At 35.6% G+C, this 21,571-nt stretch overlaps 1 protein-coding gene across 1 annotated transcript in view; it reads right to left on the minus strand.

Moving 5' to 3' along the window:
- APC2 (anaphase-promoting complex/cyclosome 2) overlaps positions 1 to 21,571 on the minus strand; it is a 189,713-nt gene that overhangs the window by 146,260 nt on the left and 21,882 nt on the right. The window contains exon 3 of the mRNA XM_089809653.1: positions 8,644 to 8,875. Within this exon, the coding sequence (XP_089665779.1) occupies positions 8,644 to 8,875 (232 nt within the window). The remainder of the gene's footprint in view (positions 1 to 8,643; positions 8,876 to 21,571) is intronic.

Here is a 21,571-nt window from a genome sequence, read left to right on the forward strand (position 1 = left end):
TGCGAAGTGAAACATTTTATATTGAAGCATCTGTCATCAGTGCTAGCAGATACAGTTGTATATACTGGTCAATGTATCCTCAGTAAAGCCCCTTCTTGAGGCAACGATATGGAGTTTTGAAAAAGATATGCAAACATCATAATGAAAAGCCTTTGATCAATTATACGTTGGTTGATGGAATAAAAGCAACAGTATTAAAAGGATATTAGAAAGGGGAAATAAATACATCAGTAATATCGAGCATTTCGAAAGATTAGAAGCATCAGGTATGTGTAATGACAAACACAAGCAATCATTGCAGACCCGTCAATAAATACTTTCTATGGTATACGGAGTCAAATTAAGAATTGGTATTGTAATTTTGTGATTATTAATTTGAGAATGGAGGATGCACTGTCGTATTTCTTCCTATCAGTCCAAACACTGCTACAGCAAAGGGATTATTATTCAGAGAGATTCCAAACAGAGCCTCCTTTTCATCCACGTCTAAAGAGAGTGACCAGGGCCAAGACAACGTGACTATAAGACATGAAGTCTTGAGGAATCAAGCAGTTAAAAAGAGTATTTGAATATATTTCTCAGAGGTGAGATTGAGCAACGACATAAATTTATCGATAAAGCATGGAGTAGATCATTTCGAAACCCAACCTGTAGACAGAAAATATGCATGACGGGATAAGTTAAAAATTCTATCTCTGACGCTGGGCATGAGACGATAAGAATGCTCAGTACCAGCCCAGTGGTCAGAAATTTACAGTTGGGAGTTTGATTAAATACGGATTGAGTGCCATTCAAAACAATTTGCCAGATTATCGGAGTTTTCTAGTTTCCATGTCTTGCAAAGCCACTGGAAACATTTGCTACCACAAATCATTATTTGATAATGAGTATCTAATGATGTTTTGTTTCTACCACAGGTCTATGTGATGAGCGACCAGAAGGAGCATCACCAATCACCATATCGAAACGGGAGTCACCTAGAAGCCTGAGTGTGGACAAGCGAGGGAAGCAGGAGTATGCAAAGGAGCCTACGTGGATATCGGGCATGGAAACTATCGCTCATTTCAATATCATTGCAGATTACTTGTTTTATTCCTAATGAAGACTCAGTGACACCTTGTTAATTTAGGTCCTTATTTGTTTCAAATTAGTTATCGATTGGCAGAATATCTATTTACAAACTCTATAACTAAGTATAACCAATTAGTTTTATAGAAATGGTGCAATGGTTGGGTGAATACCTTTCCATCAGTTACAAATAGAGATGTTAAAAACAAATGAAGGAGACATATTCATATTCATATTAAATTTTTACATATCTTATGCACTTTGATATATTTTATTCCTTCATGGGTAAAGGAATGAATTTTTGAACTAAGCTCGTGGATTCTGGATTACTGAGAAAATTCATATGCGATTCCGGAATTAAAATGCATTGGATGGATCATCCGTAAGGAGTGTCTCTATTGCAATTTTTCTTGGCATAATCTGTAAGCATATCTATTTTATTTATTTGCATTAGAGTTTTAAATTATTATTAAATTGTGTCCTTTATAAATATTTGTATTAATTTCTATAAACATTTTAAAATTTGGATAGGTAGGCTGGATCATTATTGCATTTTAAACTTGATAAACATAGATATTGTGAAATATTTAATTGTTTCCATATTTATGTCTAGTTTGTCTCCATATCACAAGAGTTAAAGCGCATCCCAAATTAGTTTAGAATTGCATTCATATAATTGATCCATCGCATCTAAATTGTTAAACTTGTTTATAGTTTAAGTATATTGAACTTTATAAAGTTGTACGATTCAACTTATAATATTAACTCTGTTTGCCCATTTAATTAAGCACTGATCTTTATATTACTCTTGATTCATAATCCATATGCCAGCAATAATTTCATTTCTTTCCATTGAGGAATTAATATACTCATTTGTTGCATTAATCTATAATTATGCTTTATTTAAAACATTATCACATTTATACAATCATTTCCTTTTGTTCTTAATTCGTAATTTGCAAATTTGAAGTTTTCTATAATTCTTGCCATTTGAAAAACTTTCATTGTATTTGTGTTCTAACCAAGCTGCTTTAAGCATCTTGGATTTAAGGAAGTTGTCCAAGATCAGGTACACCCGCCTTGGTTTTGCAGAGCCAGAAGCGCAGGGGATTTGGATCGCATTGATCAATCCCGTCAAGTTGGCCATAACCGGTTGGATATCCTAGCATCAAGTTGGTAAAGACTCGTAGGATTCCAATCTGCGGTTTTGGGAACTAACAATACCTAGGGCACGTTGTTAGTAAATATGGAGTGCAGGTCCACCAAGAGAAGATTCAAGCTATCCTGGATTGGCCCCCACCAAAATTGCTCTCTAAGTTATGAGGGTTCTTGGGACTGTGCAGTTATTTCCAGAGGTTTGTAAATGGTTTCTCTTAGCTCAACGCACCATTAACAGATCTGACTAAGAAAGGTTTCTTCCAGTGGAATAAAAGAGCACAATACACTTTTGATAAGTTAAAAGAAGCTATGAGCACTTGCCTGGTTCTTGCTTTACACGATTTCACTCAACCATTCATTCTAGAGTGACGCATCTGGAGAGGGCATTGGTGCGGTATTGATGCAAGATAGACACACTATAGACTATGAGAGTCGGAAGCTTACACAAGCGGAGTGTCTATATTCCATTTATGATAAAGAGATGTTGGCCATCATGCATGCACTGACCAAGTTCCGGCAGTATCTAGTAGGTGTCAAGTTTGTCGTTAACCGAACATAATAGTTTGAGATATTTTTTGGAGCAACGGGATCTAAACGAGAGGCAACAAAAATGGGTAAGTAAGATTCACGCTTTTGATTTCGACATTGAATATGTGAAGGGAAAGAACAATGTGGTTGCAGATGCCCTGTCAAGAAAACCTACCATCTATTTGCTATCTCAAATTTCAGCTGACTGGAAGGCACACTTATTGGTGGAATATTCCAAAAACACATTTGCATGTAAGCTAATGGACGATAGCACTTATGATGACCGATACAAGGTGGTGGATGACATCATTTACTATAAGGATCGAATATACTTGGTGCCTAAATCCAAACTTAAGTAGAAAATTCTGAAGGAAATACATGCCTCACCTTTGGCCGGACACCTGGGTCTTGCGGATCATAGGATATTCAGCCTTCTTGACACTAGTAATTCTAAAGAGCTTGTTGTGGCATTCCATCGCTCCTTTGTTACTACACTATGGCATTAGCAATATGGGGACGTAAATGTGTATTATCTTTCATAGCTTATTCGGGAAGATCTTGTCATTGGATTACCAAAGATTCACACCCAAAACCTTTGAGTTTGCAGAGCATGTTAGGTTGGGAAGTAGCATCGCACAATATTTTTAGATTGAGACTCCTAGAGAGCTTCTAAGGTAGTACAACTGGTCCATGCTGATCTCTGTGGACCTATGGCTACTCCTTTTATTACTATGTCCAAGTATTTTTACTTTTTGTTGATAATTTCAATTGAAAAATGAGGATATATTTCCTTGATAAAAAAATAGAGGTGTTTTTTATGTTTCAAAAGTTCAAAGCATTTGTGGAAAATAGACTAGTCATATTTCTTCCATTTTTGTGAACATGGCATAAAGCGCCAGTTAACAACATTCTAAACCCCTCAACAAAACGGTGTCATTGAGCATAGAAATCGCACAATTAGCGAAATGCCCTGATCTATGCTTGAATGCAAGGGTGTTCCCAAGAAATTCTGAGCTGAAGCAGTACACATTGTCGTCTATCTTCTCAACCACTCTCCTACAATGAATCTCAAAAAGAAGACTCTAAAAGAGGCTTGGTCAAGCCGTAAGTGCAGAATTAGTCACCTCAAAAAAATTCAGCTCCACTGCTTTTGTTTGGATTTTTTATGCTAACCGCATCAAGTTAGAGGCCAAGCACAAGAAACTCATGCTCATCAACTACTACGATAATCACAAAACCTTCCGTCTAATTGAAATTGAGATTAATCGCCTCATCTTCAATTGTAATTTGGTCTTTGATGAGGAATGAGGGAGATTTCAGCTCTCTCCTCCGGTTATGAATTCAAACGATCAATCAAGACTTGGGTATCCATCCTCCATTAGGTCCATCCAATGAGAGGGCTACAAATGAGATGGCTCCAATTGTTTGTGTTCCTACCTCTCCACAAGTTCCTTCTCTTGCAAGCTCACCCAGACGTATAACTACACCATCTGATTTTTCTCAAAATTCATCCAATCTTTTGTTTAATGATGATCATATTGCACCTCTTGCTTCTAATGTTAGCACTTCTACCCTCCAGCCTAAGTAGTGGGCTAAGACGATTGGTGATCTTCATGAGCTCATCGAGAGAACTGCTCGGAAGAAGAGAAAACCTTTTTTCTCTATAGATTTTGCTCTTATGGCCAACACTCACAATGTGTACAAACCTCAAACATACACAGAAGCAAAAGGGATACCTAAGCGGAAAGAAGCTATGAACACTAAGCATCATAGTCTATTGAGAAATAACACTTGGGTTCTATCAAATCTTCCTTCGCGAAAGAAATCCAACAAAGAAAATGGATATACAAAGTCAAATACAAGGTTGATGGTACCTTTGATAACTACAAGGCTCCTCTTGTTGCTTAAGGCTTCTCTAGGATTGATTATGAGAAGTTTTCCCAGACAGCTAAGATGAGCACCATCAAATTAGTCCTCCCCATGGAAGCTCAGTGTGACTAGGAGGTCCATCAAATGGACATCAAAAGTGTCTTCCCCAATGGTGATTCATAGGAAGATATGTACATGACCCAACCTCCTAGATTTAAGGTTTCCGACAAAGAGCACCAAATACTCAAGTTATTGGAGGATCTCTATGGCCTAAAATAGGCTCCTTGTGTTGATGTTATTATAGCTATGGTCAAATTCCTTTTGACCAATATAGATACCATAAAGGTCGTGATAATATATTTATTTTATTTTGTCATATTATATTATATATTATATGAAATAATAAATATAATTATCCTATTAATAATGATATATAAGATTATATTGTATAATAATAATTATCTTATATAACATAATTATAATAATGCAATAATAAAAGGTGGTGTCCCTTTGGTCAGAAGGCGCCACCAACACTAGGAAGATTGAGTCTTCCTCCAAACATGATTTGAATAAATAGAATACACTAAAGAAATTAATACCTCCAGCATGGCACATGAAAATCGATAAGCACCTCATAGATCACGATTTCCAAAGTAGTCCTTTTGGCTCAAATTTGTAGGTCAAGACTATTGGCAGTGATATCATCATTCTGGTTATATGTGTTGATGATTTGATCATCATTGGAAGTGATATCATCATTCTGGTTATATATGTCGATGATTTGACTATCACTAGTAGTCTTGAATCATTGATTCAAAGAATCAAACAGAATCTATGTCTGTCTTTTGAAATGGCCGACTTTGGATTTTTACACTACTACCTAAGTATTGAGGTTTGGTAGCAGTCACATAGCATCTCCATCTCTCAGACTAAGTATGTACAGGCTCTATTGGACAAATTCAGAATGTAGGATTGCAATCTTGCATCTATACCAATGGAGTTTGGTATATAGTTGTTAGCCAAATCTAGTTCTCCTATTGAGAATGAATTCACATTTAGACAACTAGTGGGCAGTTTGATCTTTCTCACAGCCATTAGACCTCATCCCGGCTTTTCTGTAAGTTGCATATCTTGCTTCATTTGATCTCCTATAGCAGATCATAAGGTTGCAGTGAAGCAAATCCTGCACTATGTCAAGGGACCTCCTAATTTTTGTATCCTCTATGAATGAACCAGAGATCCCCAACTCATCAGTTACACAAACTCAAATTGGGGAGGATTTGTTGATGACGAAAAGTCTACTTCTGGGTATGTCTTCAGTTTGGGCACAAGTGCTATCACTTGGAACAATAAGAAGCTTTAGGCAGTATCTCTTTCCTCAACAAGAAGTTTATTATATGGGAATGGTCAAAGCAGGTAGTGAAGAAATTTGGTTTCATAGGATGCTTTCTGACATTCATATGTCTCAGGCAATCCCTTCACTCCTCTTTTCCAACAATCAAGGGTCCTCATACTTGCCAAGAATCCAGTCTTCCATGAGCACACTAAGCATACTAACATTCATTGTCATTTTATCTATCAGCTGGTTGAAGATGGATCTGTGGATTTACAATTTGTTCCTACTGCTGATCAAACTACTGAAATCCTCACCAAATCCTACTTCTAGAGAAGTTTGTCAAATTCAAGGGGCAGCTTTGTGTCATTGATAAGTTGACCATTAAGGGAGAGTATTAAAATAATATCTCCTAAGTTAGATTATTTTTATATTTAACGGTCACTCCTCGATATTGTAAATATCTTGTATAATAAGATAATTTCTATTATCTGCATGTTTCTCTTTAGAAACATCTCTTTTGTAAGCTCTATAAGAACATTTTGTTCTTTATAAATTATTCATTCAATAATTTACCAAATTACCAAATTTTCATCTCACACCATCATCTTAAGACAACTTGTGAATGTGAGAGAAAGTCCCTAAGCTCATGAAGCACAATGACTGAATTGAATAGGAATAAGGAGTGGGAGAGAAAATAAAAGACTTGGTCAAGGGAATACAAGTAGGATGTGATGAAAAGCAAGAGCAAAGGTGCTAATTATAAATAGATTGAACCACTTCAAAAGCAATAAGGAAAAGAAAAGTGGTTAAGACTTTACTGAATAATTAATTATCTTCTCAATTATTTAACCAAGTTGTGGAATGTACCAATGCTGTAAATAGTCAAGTCTAATCATGTCAATTTGACTTACTTAACATAGCAACCGGGTGACTTACTAAAAATATCATGCTCCTTTGAGAAGCTTGGAAAGTTCCCAGGAAGCCAAAAATCCATTCTGGAAGTAAAACAGCTTATCATGTCCGAGTTCACTGCAACCAACATCTTTGTAAAACACATACTGAGCAATCCAACAACTTTGGAGTTCTCCCACACTCACCAAAAGGTTACAATAAATTTTCAAAAACTGGGCTAATTAGTTACAAATCAGTTTTTCTAAAAATGGAGACATTCTATTACTTCTGATAATCACAGATTTTCTTAAGCACAAAATAAATGCTATTTTTACTTTTGCGAGGAGATCTCTAATGGGGGTTGTGTCCTCTAAGGAATTCAGTATCTCAGGAGGAGGCAATTATTTGCACCCAATCCTAAAGATACTATGGAATTGTGAAGATCATACGGATGAGTCACTGTACTACCAATATACAACTTTAGATTTAAAAAAATAATCTTGAACATTCATGAAATCTGAGTTTAAGAACTTCTTATGCCATCAAGGCAAATATTGGTGTTATTTCATATCGTCCCTTTCCCATAAATAAAAGATTTTCACGATACAGCCTTTTGCACCACTAATCTTTAGTGTCAAGAAGCAGACTCAATGTCACATCTTGTTCCCTGTGGCCCAAGGAAACAAGAGTTGTCTCTGAAAAAGTAGAGTATAAACATGATTACCCATAAAAGAAAGGCAAAGCCACTAAGGAGAAACTGTGACTGAGAAGGATCTGATGTAATTAGGTAAGAACGCGTTTCAGTCTTTCAATGGTAATTTTTCAAATTCAAGCATAATTCTCCTCTACTAAAAAAAGTGGAAGGCCTACACTACCATCGTTTACAAAGAACCTGTGTTGAAAAATTCAAAAAATGTAAAGGAACAATGATGAATGATCTCAATGTTGAAAGCTTGGTCCATGCTAATTCAGGAAGAAAGCAGAAACTATTATTTTTAGCTGATGATGAAAGCAAGGTGTGCAGCAAAGAAATTTGGAAAAGATAAAGCTAAATTTATTAATGTCCAACAAGAGACCACAAAAGGGTTTAAAGGGACTGCCGAGAACAACAAAAAGGGCCAGCCCACAGAAGAGATTCCAAACAGTACTTAAAGAAAGAGAACAAAAACAAAGAGAGGGGCGTCCAAGAGAAAAACCCCCTGAACACCACTAAGGATTCTGAACAGCCATGGGAAACCCCAAAACTGACAGATAGGCTATAGGGTTAGCTGGAGATAAAGGCAAATGACAATACCCCAAGAGAAAGTGACATGTATAGCTCAACAAGTTCCTCTATGTTAAAATAAGTAACACATAAAGCTGTCCAATCAGTTTGTGGACTACATGTCTGCCAGAGACTTTGATTCCAGAAAACTGCCAAAAATCCATCATGACGAATGTGCTGGCGGAAGCCATGTGAGTGAGAGAAACAAAACAGACATCTGAATGTTTTCTTCTGCATTTTTCTGCTGTTTGAGGTGAGGGGTATTATTTTTATGGGCTCAGTCATGCCTTTAAAATATTTTGATGCCTAGAAGTAAACTACCATGTATGACCTGCACAAGTCCTCTTGAGTCTCTCTTATGTAATTAAATAACTGACAAATAGTATATAGAACTGTCACCCTGGTGATGGACGATATTATTCAAGTGCTGGCATTCTGTATAATTTTGTACCATAAAATATAAACGCGTTAAGCCCTGTTAATAAGTATCTTTTATACAAAGCAAAAGCCTAGCGGATGATGATAATACCTGAGAAATGTTTTGGAAGAGTAGTGAGCAAAACTGATGAAACCATTGACTGATACCTTGAATGAATATCTGCACCATAACCTGTGACTTTTGGAATTCTTAAAAATGTGCTCTCTGTACACAACTGCAATGTTTTCTGTAAAACAGCCAGACATTTCTCCTGTAAAAATTTCACCATACATATCTCTTCCAAAGCTTTAGAGAGAGTTTCTTCTGCCCAGTCATCAATCGACTGTGAAAGAGCAGAATACGGAGTTAGCATGAATTCAAAATAAAATGGAACTCTGAACCAATTAAAACAAAGATAGATGATAAATTGATAATAAATTATAATTTTCTGAACTTGGAGTTGGAATGATAACTACCTCTTATTGAAAAAGAAAAAGGATTTGTAACTAAATTTGTCCCAAACTTGCACCCTAATCTTAAGAATGAAAAAAATGCAACTTTCAGCCTATAGAGTGAACCTGCAATTTATAGGGCTCTAGATCAATTTTGGCTTTGAAAAAATGGTCAAAGTAAAACTCAACTGGAGCAAGGCAGTTATGGCAACATAAATCTCTTTAAAATCTTCAATTTACTTTTTAAAAAAGGGCTCAATCAGCTTTCCAAATCAAAAGCTATGGCCACCATAAATTGGGCCTCCCATTTGGAAATATGGCCAAGGGGTTAACCTAGTTGACCACTTGCATGTTATGATGTGTCATAAGGCATCTTTGAGTAGTGATAATGAAGCCAAAATGGGGTGCCCAAAAAGGTGAAATAATCATGACAAGCGTAAGATATGCTATTGTATCCCATGGAATCATCCAAAGATTTGGAGATTGAATGTTTTACTTGATTGTTTCATGTATTGTTTATCCTATTTATTGAGTGTCTGAGATAGAGGTTTCATTGAGTTTTATAGGTATTTTTGTGCTGCTAGAATTGCTCCAAATCTCTTGTTAGTGATACTCCTATAAATGGTTAGACTAAGCAAATGTCTACTCTCTAAATTATTGAAAACCACACTCAATTGCTATGAGGTGCAGCATTCTCCTCCTAAAAACATTGTGTTATGAGACATTGCTTTGGTGTTTATTCCTTGTAATTGTAAGACAAGTGTACATACCTCCTCTCATAAATTGTAATGTCCCCTTTCTGAAATAGGATTTAATGAATAATGATAAAATTATAATATGTAAATAAATAAATAGATAGAAAATTTAAAAATATGATATAATTACAAGCTAATTAACTTAATGAAAGATCAAGAGATAAATAACAAAGAGTTGTGACTCCTTCAACATAAGATATAAAAGGGAGGAGAGTTCATTTGAAAGGGGATTTGAAGAAAGGAAGAAAGAGGAGAGGAGGAATTAAAGAAGGATTAGTGGAAAAAGAGAGGGTGGTTAAGAAAATAAGAGAGTGACTCTCTCAAAGGGCAGCAATGATGAAAGGCTGTAAGAACAGCAATGATGAAAGGCTGTAACTCTTTTGAATTGTTGTAATTATGAAGGTTTGTGACACTTCAAAAGGGTTCTAATAATGAAGCTGAAATATCCTATCTGTCTATTCTTATGAGAAAGACAAAAAATCTCTTGTATTTTTCACAAATAACCAAATAACAACAAAGTTAAAGGAAATCTGAACTTCCATGCAAATATTTGGATTTTCTCTTACATGCAATGTAATTAATTACATTAAAAAGCTAAGAAAGTTCTGATTTATATTACCAACTGATTCTGTTTGCAGTAATTGTAATTTCAAGAATTGAAATTCATGTTAAGATTTTACAAACCAATTTCCTCTCTAACAGGTCACTGTAATTTCAAGTGAATCTGCTGAAACTTATTAACTGATTAGACCAGCAATGGTATTATTGAAGCCGCTCAGATAAATGATTTTCTTCTGCAGATAATAACTATCTCAGTTCCCATACATAGACTTAGAAGCCAATTAATGTCTCTTGATAGATTGAAGAACTCAGAATTTACTTGGGGTTGTGTCCAACCATGAACCTTCCAATGGTTTCGTCTTGAAAACAAAAGTCAATTCTTGCAAAGAAGAACTCATAGACAAAGATTCACTGATAGATAGAATGGATAATTATTCCCATCAAACCTCTTTAGAGAGCCTCTAAAAAGCCATTGGCTTCCTTTTTCTATTTATTTTATTTAGCAACTTAAGCAAATAATAATAATATTTGCCTCACATTTAATTATTCACCCTCATGGCCAAGTAAAACCTTAAGTCATAGCTTAAGTTGGCCCCTTTTTTATAATTGTCAATAAACAATTAAATTTTTATGAACTATATTTTTTTGCCCCTTTTATTAATTATCACCTTATCCCTTTTTTTAACTTAATGCAACCTATGGGGAAAAAAATAATAGGCTGGCATTATTATCCATTTATTGACATGCTAGGCAAAAGCGGACATTACAGAAGTGTTGTGACACTTTCAAAGAAGCACAATTATAAAGGGTTGTGACTCTTTCTCAAAGGGTAGAAATGTCAAAGGGCTGTGACTACTCCGAAAGGTCATAATTGTGAAAGGTTGTGATCATTGCAGAATGGCAGGCATGATGAAGAGTTGTGACTCTACCCCACATTGAAAGATATAAAGGGGAGAAGGTTTCATTTGAGGACATCCAATGGAGATCAATTTGAGGAATAATATATTATTCTCAAAGGCAAAAATGAAAAGTGATGACTCAATCCTAATGAAGTGATGCAGTACAAGGCAGGAGAATCCCCAAAGGAGATGTCCCCCTAGCAAATAACCATACAGCAAAAACACAACAACAAGCAACAACAATGCAAGATCTAATACCAAACCACAACTCTTTATTCATAGATAACTGATTACATGCAATATGCCCGGCTGTAAGGCCTTCCGGGTTAGGGCCAAATACAATAGCAATTACAACATAGTTCTACAAGATCCTTTAAGATCCAACTCGCAATCCTAATCCCAGCTAGTCCAAACCCACAAATGGATAAGAACACCAAGAAGAATCTACACTTGTACCCTTAGGTCCACCAAGCTATTCTCTAGTTCTTAAGCCACAGCTACTAGCCCTTCAAAGTTCGCGTCCTCTTCTCCAAGATGGATCACTTCTTACTGTCTAAAGACTCCACAAAACCCCCTACTTATACCCAACTAAGCCACAAGTTGGCCCAGTTCATTACAAATTAAATTAAATCCCTTACATTAAATATATGTCGAGCCACAAGTTGGCTACAACACAAATTAAATACCCCAAGTCGGCTCACAGACAACTCGACACCTACAGGAACCAAGACCAAGCCGAGCATCAGCCAAAACATAAGCATCGTCGAGCTCCCAGTGTATGCCGAGCAACCAACACATGTCGAGCACACAGAGAGTGTCAAGCAACAGAAGGTGCCGAGCTCCAACAACAACCGAGCCCCTTCAATGACTAAGCTCCTCGGTCACAACTAGACCCTTCAATGACTAAGCCACACTGTTTGGTGACCGAGCCCACAACACTTAACCAAAATACCTCCAATCATGCAGGATTGAAAGCAATCCCAGGATGCTCCTGCATTAGAAAGGTGGTGACTTTTCCATTAATAAAGGGGGATTCATTCCAAGCATTGCAAGCGATACATTGTGTTGTTAATCAAGGGATAAATAACCAATTCTCAATCAGCGATTGGTACTCATTAAAGGGCACACAAGGTATACAGCATGAGCAGATCATCCAACAATGAAAACATTCAGCAGTCTCTTGCGTTACCAAATATAACCATTAGAATCACTAAAAATACATCTTAAGAAATCATCAAGTAAGAATCAGGCACAACAGTCAATAACAAGAAGCAAACCAGAAATCGGGAATATCATACCAATTACACTCATCAGATGAGAAGTGTTTACAGGACTTAAACAATAAAATAACATTCAAATTGGGCATAGGAAAGAAATAGACCCCTTGGTATTTCAAAACTATTTTTTCCGGCATCTAGTCATCTAACAAATGCTCTTGTTGTAATAATATTGTTTATACATTATTAATCAATCAATTATCTTTAATACATCAAAAGTCTTTAATCATGAGGAACGCCATCTAAGTAGGATACCCCGAGTGGATGTTCAGGTTGCCTAGCTCCATTATTGGGCGTATATAGGGCAATCGAGGAACCTCCATTACAGTCTCCTTTTCCACTCCATCATGATGGCTAAAAATCTTAGGAGATGAAGCATGGATAAGGAAAGCGAGTACAAAACCCCCACTATGTAGGATACCCCAGGTCCCATGTTGCATGCCACCAAAGCCAAGCAGGTTAAAGCTTTGTTGTTAAGCCTAGGGTGGGATGACTTTGAACAGACCTCTTGTGCTTCTTTACACCCCAATGTACTTAAAATGATCCTATAAATGTTATATGAATATCATGTGTTATGGACTAACCTCAATAATGGATCTATTTATTAAACATGTGTATAAGTTTCTTATGTTATGATTGCAAGATTCAAATCCGCGATTACATTATTTACAAAGATATTTTACTTAGATGTAACCCTAACCCTAATTTGTTGCATTATGATTCTAGGGAAAATTAGGAAAGGGACATCACATAAATTAGTGTAGAAACCATGTTTTCCATTTGTGCTTTGTTTGGTATTAGGGGAGATTTTGGGTCCAATAACACATGTTGATTTAAGGCCCAATATTTTTAGAATATTGCACCAATAGTTTTGACTTTAAAGTTGTTATTGCTATGAAGACTACCTATACCTAAATGAAATGTATCACTTAGTTCTAAAAGGCAACGAATCATGTGATGACACATTAGCACACCAATAAAATATGTCTTGGCAAACAAGCATTGGTCTCATTTTTTGTTTGGGCAGTTTTGGACCCTTTGGCAAAAAGCATGCTGAAGAAGAGGATCTACCAAGTAAGTTGATGTACAAAATTGGGAGCAATTCGATATTTCCAATTGGATCCTCTATTGCCTAAATGTCTTGTATCTCAACTATTGGATCCTCTCCCTTAAGGCTTGATCATCATGAGTCCTAGGTTCTAGGGATAATGTTTTTTGTATTAATCTTAGATTAAATGGAAACTAGCACAAGAGAAATTGCAAGAAAATGAAAAGCATATTAAGAATAGAGATGGAAATATTTACAAGCACTAACTTTGACTTTTGAAAATTCAGTTTGGAGGATACACTCATGCACAAAGACATAGGGGTTAATTCAAACACATTGCAATTTTGTAAGTGGAGGGCCTTTGGGCTTTGTCGATGGGTATTTTATGACACTCACCAAGACAAAATAAAATACCAAGCATTTTCTCCTCTCTTGAACAAGGAAACCTCAAATGCTAAACAATACATAACTGTGTGATCAAGTAAGGCAACTACAACATTTACACTACAGGCTAGCGACTTTAGTGTTGGATATAACTCAATGATATGATGCGATCTTGTTGGTAACAAAGAAAGGGACTTACACTATTAATTTTGTATCTGATCAACTATTTCTCCTTAAAGTAGTTAGAACTTGATTCTAAACTAGCTCAAACTCAATAAAGGATAAAAGGCTAGGGTTTTACAGAAATCTAATCTACTTCTTACACCTACAAAAAATGATCAATGGATGATGATTAAATAAGAGGGTTCCTTAAACCAAGTTTTTCTTGTCCATGAGGAACAACTACACATAACTGATGAAATCTCCAAAAGTAACGGAGGATTTTCATATTGTAAGCATTTATCCAAATACCCAACATTGGTTCAACATCCATAATTGAACTAGTATTTAATGAGGTTCAAACTAACCATTCACTACAATTTGCAATCAACAAACTACAAATGGCATGAACCAAGGAATTCATCATATATCTTCACATTTCTCCACTAAAATCAATGACTTTTAATTAAAATTGCAAAAAATAGAAACCATGAAAAAATCTTTGATCTCCTCTTACTACTATTGCTACTTGCTCTCTACTCTACAACTAATGAGCCTAAAAATGAGAAGGACAAGCTTAATATAGAATACCCAAATACAAATGAACAGCCCAAATTGATTCTAAATCAACGGCCAAAATAATTCAATGAAGCCCTAATTGAGTTAGTTACAACTACCACCTACATATGTTAAATGCCAACCAATGAAAAAAATACAAATCTTCAAGTACATTTCCTTTCAAGGATGAACCAATAGAAAATTGAATGTAGTAAATTGAGTGATGAATCAAGTTCAAAGATCTTGGGCATTATGATTACTCAGCGAGTTGACAATGAGTAAGTGCCACCACAGCATGTGTGTTATGTCCTCAATTTTCCTCCGAGTGCTATTAATTAAGTTATCCAAAAATAAATATCAACTCAAAAGAAAGACTTTTTATTAATCAATTTAATATGCAGCATAGAGGAGCAAGCCGCCGTGAAGAAGTTCAAGAGGGCGCAGAGCAGATTCGCAGTGGTGAGGAGTTTCCAGTTTATTGCAGAGCAAGCACCCAGGCTAAAACAGATTCGAATGGGATTGAACAAGGTGCAACGAATAATAGTCAGAGACAGCACAACACCAAAATTGGTTATTGCATTAACTGTGCAAGCTAACAAAACTGCAATCGGACCACTATCGATCAATTCCCCTGGCCATGACCTAGGGCTTTGGAAGATCGAATGTATGTCACCCCTGATCAAGGTTTGGTTGATGATCTACACTCGGATGTTACATTGGAGATTCATCTCACTGCAGAAGTCAAGAAAGATATTGATTACATGGAAAAACTAGGGCTGATTTGCAGTTCATTGGCATCAAATCAGAAAAAATGAACTCCCTTAGTTCATGGTATCAGAGCAGGTCTGAATCTAACTCCATCATGGAAGAGCTCAAGATTTTGGAAGCTTTAAATTTTTGAAAATTTTAATAATCCTAAAAAATTTATTCAAGAAATTTTAGTTGAAAATTTTCAGAAGTTTCAAAGTTTTTTTCTTGGCGTTTTTTGCCAATAAAACCATTTGTTTTTTCTCGGCACCAGCAACCCCTATGTTTTCTTTGATGACTTTGGATTTTTTCGGCACTTATTCAAGGCCCTACACATTTTCATCTTCCCAACACACCAACACAATTTAGAAAAGACAAAAAAAAATCTGATGGTTTTAATATTGTTTACCTTAAAAAAAGTTCAAGGAGGATTTTAATAATTTTTCCCTCTAAATTTATTTGCGGGTTTTAATCATTTTTTCCTCAAATTATTTGTTGGGTTTTAATAATTATTCTCCTCCAAAAAAAAATTTGGTTGCTATGACACGCAAAGTTCGTGTGGGATGTTATTTCAGGGTTTTTACCGTTTTTCTCTGCAAAAATGATGCTTTAAAAATCATCACAAAAACACCCAATCTATTGTTGGCTAACTAAATTGTACTTCCCTACAAACAGAGATACACACTGAGAACAACTCTAGAACCCTCCAAACAGTTGTAGATGAACAGAATGCCACAGAACAGAACTGCAAAATACCATGATCTGAAGAGTACCAAAACCTTGAAATAACATCTCACACAAACTTCGCGTATTGCAGAAAACAAAATGATTTTGAGGAGAAAAAATGACCAAAACCAAACATGATTTTTGAGGTGAAAAATCAATCAAAACCAAACAGAAGTAGATATAAGGATCAAAGAATATGGAACTCCATTTTTGAGGAAAGCCGGAAAAATCTAACTAAATTTATTTAAGGAAAAAATTATGAAAACACGTGAAGGAATTTTTAAAGGAATTCAAAATAAGACAAAACAAAAAGTAATCATGGCATACATACTACAACAAAGACAATCCAATAAGACAGTAATCAAATAGAAATATGAAATAGCAAGAATTCATACAGTTAAAGGAAGGTAGCAAGTTATGTGGTTGTGTTAAAAAACAAAGACGGTGATTTTCATAGCAGCGATACCCAGTACTCAAAGTGACAGTGTTTGGTAAAGATAGAAACCAACAAATAAAAAAGAAAATTATTGTGATCACCGATCTTAATAATTGATGCATTGGGAAAAATGGCTAGCTGAAAAAGATGGGAACATGCGCATATACCCAAAGAGAAGGAAGATAAATTAATAAGGCAGGAAAGGACATTTTACAAAACTAAATATGCAGTTCAAATTCCATAATACATTTGTTGCTTTAGGGGAGGTAAACCCTAGCACTGTTGTTCATGGTAATATCTGTGGAAGAGCTCGGCTCTCTCAAGGCCTTGCCAACTCAAAGAGTGATACCAATGGCAGCAAAGGCTGGAAAAAAGCAGCTGACCATAAAGCTATCTACAAAACTTGACCCTTAGGAAAATTCAAAAATCCCTTGTTTTGCCTCTAGGACAAACAATCTGCATCTTCAAGGACTTTAACCCAAACCTTCCACATCTTTCCACACATAGTACAACGCAAACAAGGGTTTCCACCGCTCCGCCGCCAAAACCACATTCTAATATGGACATCCTAATCACTAGCAATCCTTACTCAAACAGCCTTTGGAATCATTGAAAAGAATGTGGTCTTTATGCCCTTTGGGAAGGAAGTTATGTTTCGGATTTTGTTTTCTCAAACTGGCTGGAACAAGAATTAAGTGGCCAGGTTAGAACAACTAACTTGGAAGGCAATTTTGTTTATGTTTAATGCAAAAATAAATCACTAAAAAATAAGTTATTATTGAATCCTTTATGTTCTGTAGAAGCTTTCCTGTTAAGTTCTTTGATTGGTTTCCAAATTTCGATACCTCAAAGTTCAAAGCCCTAAATATTTGTTGTTAGGTTGAAATCCTAAATTTCCCTGTTGAACTACTGCAGAGTAAGATTATTTTTCAGGTTGGGAATATGATAGGCAAATACAAAGGTTTGCTGGAAAAAATTTAGCTTTCAGTAATCTAAAAATATTGAATGAAGTACCCCTATCTAAAAAGATCAAACCTTTGAAAATCATCACGAACAACTCATTTTACTATCACTATCGTAGGGTCTTTGGAGGTGTTAATTCGAACATTATTTTTAAGATCCCAAACTGAATAACGAGTTCTTCAAGGAGGCTAGGATAAATAAACCTAACAGATTAATCCCCTAACCAAAGCTTAGCATTAAATTTATGAATAATGGTGGATTCATTCTAAATAACTAGTTGGAAAACCCCAAGGCCTCTGGGAAGGCATCTCCTCATAAAAGATTAAGTATTCTCCAACAAACGCTGTAGTTCATTCTCCAGCCTATCCGCTCTGCCAGGATTACCCGGGTCATTCAAAACTCAGACAAGCTTGCACTCATTGATAAGCCTTTAATTGATTTGGAAAACTCGTAATCCCAGTTTGTATTAGATAATGGATTGATTTTCTCTCCCCCTATACTGATCAAATCAAAGATTTAGTTGTAGAACCACCTATCTTTTTTCACCCACGTTGTCCCCTGACTCTCTTACCCCTGAAACCGAACTAAATCCCTCCTCCCCTGCCCCATTATTAAATGATGTTGACAAGTCAGAAAAGGTTAAGCCAAGCTCTGTAATCAATCCAATAGAACAAAACCTTTAGGAGCGGAAAAATTTAGCAGGGGATATGAAACTCAAAATGAGGGACCCAAATACTCTTTTAAGAGATATAATTACTATGCATAATGAAATCAGCAACAAATTATTAACAAGGCACTCATTAAAAGAGGAATTGGAATAAATCAAAAACAAAAACAAGGCTGAAACCTTGGCTAATCCCACAATTAATTTTGATATCAATTTAGAGGAGCCAGTAAATGAGATTCCTCCCGAACTGGAGGTCGTATGTCACATGATAGGCATAACTGATGAATTAAAAGAAATTGAAATAAATGAAGATTCAATTCCTATCCCAATCAATCCTATCTTCTCAAATATTATGGAAGAATTAGTTTCAGAGAGTAAGGAGGATGATAAGGAAATTGATCAGGCTACGATGGAAATAGTAATAATAAAAATCTGGGTATAGCTCAAAACAAAAAGGTTTTAATGCACCAAAATGTGGAAAATCCCTTGAGAAAAGAGGAAGAAAATCCACATCAAAACTTAAAAAGGGGGATGGCGATACAAAAAAGTCAAGTTAAAATTTCAAACATGCTCAGTGTAGGGAAGAGAAAGGTTCTTCCCACTCAGTCATGAGGCCTATTACTTGGAATGTTAGGGGGTCTAAACACCCCTAACAAACAGCATTTGCTAAAACACTGCCTAAATAATTTTAAAGTTAATATTCTTTTAATTGAACAAACCAAACTTGATAAAGATGAACTTAACAAGCAAGGTAAGAGACCGGACATCAGACAACTAGAAGGTATACATACTAACACAGCTTCTGGTGGTTGAGCCATGATATGGGATCCCAAGAGAATTAAAGTTAAAATCATTAATAAAAATAAGAAATGGATGGGTGGTTGGGTCCAAAGTGTTCAAAGCAGACTATCATTCCTATCTTGTAAATATCTATGGTCCCATTATATTCCTCTCACCATCTTGATTCTTATTCCTTGTTGCACATACAATATCCTCTTTATTGCACTAGTTTGATAGGTACAATTCCGACCGTATAGATGAATATGCTCCATGTGTGTAGCTTTTGTCGCACAATGTTCTTTCGCCATTCTCCTCTACGTACAAACTTCTGTATCTTCTATACAGATCATACATGTTGTATGAGCTTTTCTTCCTTGGACATATGTGTCTTTCATATGGGTTGTAAGGGCTTCCCTTTCTTCTCCCATACAATTGTTCATGACTGTCATCATACGGGTGGCCCTAGTAGCATCTACAATACAAATATTCCTTCTCTCATATGCCTATTCCTTCTTCCTTCCAACTCCACTCGGTTCGTACATAGTACAGCCTCTTCTAACTTCGTACAAATTGTACGACCTCTACTTCTTCCATTAATTGTATGAGGTTTTGCCAACATACATTGTCTTGTCTATACAATATGTTGGTGTTTGTCAATACGAACTCCTTCCTTCCAAACATGCATGTGATATGCCTCTAGCTATGTTTCCTTGAGAATACCTTGGTCCCCAATTGATTTGTAAGATTTTCTACAAGTTACGATTTTAGTAGGCAATCTCTTTTTTAATAAGGATTGTTAAGTTTCTTTTTTTTTTATTGTGTCCTTTTCCTTTTTTTCCTTCTTCCTTTCTTTTTATTTTTCTCACTTTTGTAATTTCTTCTTATGCCAACTTTTGGGTTATTATATTTCTTATTGTTATATTTCCCTCTTTTCTTTTTTTCATTTCTACTCTTTGAACTTTTGGCCTTCCAATTTTTTTCATTCTGATTTTTCTATAGATGGAGGTACCTTTAAATTTTGCTTTTGTGGGAGCCCATAGTATGCTTATGGGGTTTTTGTGTGTTCCCCGTTGCATTTCCTTTATAAGTTCATGGCCTTTGTGTCTTTTGCTGCTCTAGTTCCTCTTCTTTGCTTCTTCTGAAGTACATTGTTTTCCTCACTTCATCCCCTCTTTATACTTCTCTCTTTACTACATCATACCTTAACCTTGGAGGCATATTGCCACATGCAAGCGCCCGAAGGTCTTTTGTAACATTTATTTTCACAATATGTTCCGAGGTACCCCATGTCAAATATTTTGTTCAGTAGAGGCACCGGTCCCACTCCTTTATAGCTTCTATCAACGTATCTACCTCCTTACTTCTGGTACCAGACAACTTCCTCTCCATTCACCATCAAAGGTCCCAGTAGATTCGGTATCACTCTCCATAAGGCATTTGAGGTAAGGCGCTATGGGCTTTTTGTCCTTCCACAACACACTTCTAGAAAAGTTGATCCACTTACCCATCTCCTTCCAAGATAAACAAGTCATTTGTCTATATTACCATTTTCAAGCATGATTTAAGGGTGGTGCCATACTCCTCTAGCTTGATCTCCTCCAAGTCTTCCTCGCACAACTCTCCCTTGTCACCTTGCATCTATTTGCATTGCTCTTCAACCTCCTTGTCATGAACCTCTAAATAAGACCCAACAACTATACACAAATAGAAAAATCTATACCTATACATTGAAATATAATTAAATGATATAATATTAATATATATAAGATATAATATTATTATTATTTATTAAATATAATTCACTATATCAATTAAATATAATAATAAATAAATTTAAGATGGTAAATTCATATTTCACTTAAATATTTATATAAAAAAATCCATTATAATCAATTAATAATCCTTTATAAACTAACACTCTTATATTGATATTATTAAATCAATAACAAGTTAATACTTTAAGCTAAACAATGAAAATCATTAATACAACTAACAGAGATACTAAATAACATATAAATGACCAATATAAAATGATAAATATAAAACTAATCATCAAACCTAATAAAGTAATTATCCCTACCTAAACACTTAACCACGAAAAGACACATCCCAAGTTGAAAAGCACATATATAAGGCCGTTGACAAGGATGGTCAAAGGCACTTGAGTTTGGTCATTGTATACAAACAAAACAAGGCTTCCAATCTGAATGAAATTGTGAGCAAAGGAACGAGTGAAGGAGAGATTGTCAGTGAAGTCAAATAAGGAAATTACAATATTATTTAGCAAAGCATTTGTACTACACCACCCAAAAAAGAAATAGGAAGTACCAATTGATAAAGGCACTAAACCTAATCCCCATTAACAAAAGATTATTGGCATCAAGTATGAAGCACCAAAGGAAGTTTATTAGCATCAAGATCAGACAGTTCGGAAGGAAGTTTTATAAAGCATGCTCAAGTATACACTAAGGTTGCGTCTAAAGAAAGTATGAAGATATCATCACATCAACTATCATGGATAATACATCCGACCTCACCATATTACGAAGGTGATTTACAATAAACAAGAGTATACAAAATCAAGGTAGAGTCACCCGGCAAAGTTTTTTATTCCACTCAAAATTGCC

This window comes from Cupressus sempervirens, chromosome 11 (assembly GCF_028749045.1).
Source record: "Cupressus sempervirens isolate cs-2001-9-10 chromosome 11, ASM2874904v1, whole genome shotgun sequence".
Lineage (NCBI taxonomy): Eukaryota > Viridiplantae > Streptophyta > Pinopsida > Cupressales > Cupressaceae > Cupressus > Cupressus sempervirens.